At 69.0% G+C, this 2,420-nt stretch overlaps 1 protein-coding gene across 1 annotated transcript; it reads left to right on the plus strand.

Moving 5' to 3' along the window:
* Window positions 1-236: 236 nt before the first annotated feature.
* Window positions 237-2,083, plus strand: EMIHUDRAFT_206767 (hypothetical protein; the record flags this gene model as incomplete). The annotated part of the gene is made up of 7 exons (XM_005777056.1): window positions 237-288; window positions 360-468; window positions 764-857; window positions 1,138-1,217; window positions 1,422-1,453; window positions 1,794-1,861; window positions 1,988-2,083. The coding sequence occupies 7 exons, from the start codon at window positions 237-239 to the stop codon at window positions 2,081-2,083; spliced, it is 531 nt and encodes a 176-aa protein (XP_005777113.1).
* Window positions 2,084-2,420: the final 337 nt, after the last annotated feature.

Below are 2,420 nucleotides of genomic sequence, written 5' to 3' on the forward strand. Positions count from 1 at the left end.
GCTGGTCGGCCACTTCCTCCTCCGCACCGCCCCCTCGGAGAGGGGCGTCTGGCTCGAGCCGCTCGAGGAGCAGGGCAGGCACAAGCCCCGTCGGCAGCCAGAGCCGTCGCTGAGCCGCCGGACCCTTCCTCCGCGTAGGAGGCCGAGAGGCACGTGCTCGTTGGCCACGGCCCGCTCCCGCCCCGCCCCGCCGCCCGCTGCTGCCAGGCACAGCCTTCGCCGACCCGTCTCGCGGCATGGCCATAGGCCCGACCGGCCCGCCCCGCAAGCCGCTCGCAAAGCAGACAGGTCCGCGCGGCCGCGTCGCCCACCTGCCGGTGGCGCGATGGCGGGGGACACAGGACGGCATCGCTCGCTAGGTCCGCGCGGCTACGTCGCCCACTTGGTGGTGCGCGTGCGCGGGCTGGCGGCCGAGCGGGAGGCGGGGGAGGCGGAGGCGGAGGCGGAGGCGCCTCGGCTGGCGCTCGCGTCGACGCACTTGGCGGCCAACACAGATATGATATGAAACACACGCATCCAGAGATAACGCACCGCACACCTCCTCAGACGGGAATGCGGGGCACGCCGTCGCCTCTTCACGCGCCTCGCCGTGCGCAGGCCAACTTTACAAACGGGCAGATGGACAAGACGGACAAGGAGGCGCGTCTCTTCCTTGCCACGCTCGGCCGCCAGCTGCTGCGCCTCCCCGCCAAGCACCGCTGCTGCCTTGCCGCCGGGACGCGCAGCGAGCGGCCCGCCCTGAGCCCGGGCTTGGAGCGCCTAGGCACCGCGCGCCGCTGCTGCTTGGAGGAGATTTCAACGCCGGCAAGCACGGGACCGGCAGCTTGCACGACCTGCTCACCGGCAGGCGCGGGCACGTGCTCTGAACTGCTCTCTCTACCCCCCCCCCCCCTCTCTCTCTCTCTCTCTCTCTCTCTCTCTCTCTCTCTCTCCCTCTCCCTCTCCCTCTCTCTCTCCCTCTCTCTCTCTCTCTCTCTCTCTCTCTCTCTCTCTCTCTCCCTCCCTCCCTCTCTCTCCCTCCCTCTCCCTCCCTCCCTCTCTCTCTCCCTCCCCCCCTCGCGTGCGTGCATGTCCGTACTCCTCCTTCACCTCTCTGCCTCACCGGCAAGGCGCCCCCCCGAGCCGTACGACTCTGAGGACGAGTGGCCGGGCGACGAGGGAGAGCTGCGCTGGCCGCCCGACACGCAGCGCGCGCCCGTCCGCCTCGCGAGAGACTTGTGGCGCGCGAGATGCGCCGAGATGCGCCGAGATGCGCTTTGATGCGCCGTGATGCGCCGACACTCACCGAGGATTGGCCGAGGTTGGCCGAGGATCGGCCGAGGTTGGCCGAGGGCCGCGAGAGACGTGTCTCCCGACGGGGAGGGCAGCGGGCCTGGGACGCACGTCCGTGACGTGTCCTCGGCCCCTCCCTCGGCCCGCAGGAGAGATCCGCCCGAGGAGGAGCGGTACTTCGGTCGAGATTAGCCGAGATGGGCCGAGATGAGCCGAGGAGAGACCCGCCCGGAGCAGCGGAGGGAGCGGCTCCTCGATCGCCTTTGTTGCAGCGCGGCTCGACCCCCCATCCCGAGGCGCGCTTCACACACACCCCTCGCCGTGGACAGGCGGGTTGCAGCGCGGCTCGACCGCCATACAGTACGCGCAGCAGCAGGAGCCGGGCCAGGGGCTGAGGGCGCGCGCGCGGCGCCAGGGGTGGGCCGAAGGCGGCGCCTGCACCGACAGCGGCACGTCGCCTCGCTGCTCGCCGCGCACGAGGGGCGAACAGCGTCTCCTTCACAGCTCTAGGGTGTGAGCAGGCCACATCGACTGGCTGCTCGCCGCGCACGAGTTTGCAAAGGGGCAGCCGCTCCTGCGCGCGCTGCGGGTCGGCGTGGCGACAGAGATGATGGCGCCGCCCCGCCCGCCCTGCCGCGGCAGCCGGCGTGAGCTGTGGACGCCGTCCCCTCACGCCTCCCCCCGTGAGTAGGTGCCGCCCCTCCCGCCGCGGCAGCCGTCCGAGGTGCCCTCGCTGCCGCCGGGCGGCTGCATCTTCCCGTCGGACCACTACCCCGTCTTCGCCGACGTGCAGCTGGTGCCGCACGGGTGAGCGGGGGATCTCAGCAGCGGCAGAGCGAGGGGGGAGGCGTGAATTCTTTTTAGGTTGAACTCTTTGAATTCTTTTTAGTTTCAAATGGACGCCAATGGACGCATAATTACGACGGAAAGTATTCTCCACTTCCGATTTCGTCGGAAAGCGACCCACCGCGCGGTTTGGTTTTGTAGGTTTGTTGTTGGCAAAGCAAGACACAGCGCTCACACAAAATCACAATGGGCGGAAAAGCGAACGAGTCACTTAACAGGGGTCGATTGGGGCGGGCCGCCACCCTGTCCAGAGGCGGAGGGAGGTGCCTTTCTGGTTTGGTTGCAGTGACAGGTTTCATCAG

Source organism: Emiliania huxleyi, assembly GCF_000372725.1.
Source record: "Emiliania huxleyi CCMP1516 unplaced genomic scaffold EMIHUscaffold_27, whole genome shotgun sequence".
Taxonomy (NCBI): Eukaryota; Haptophyta; order Isochrysidales; family Noelaerhabdaceae; genus Emiliania; species Emiliania huxleyi.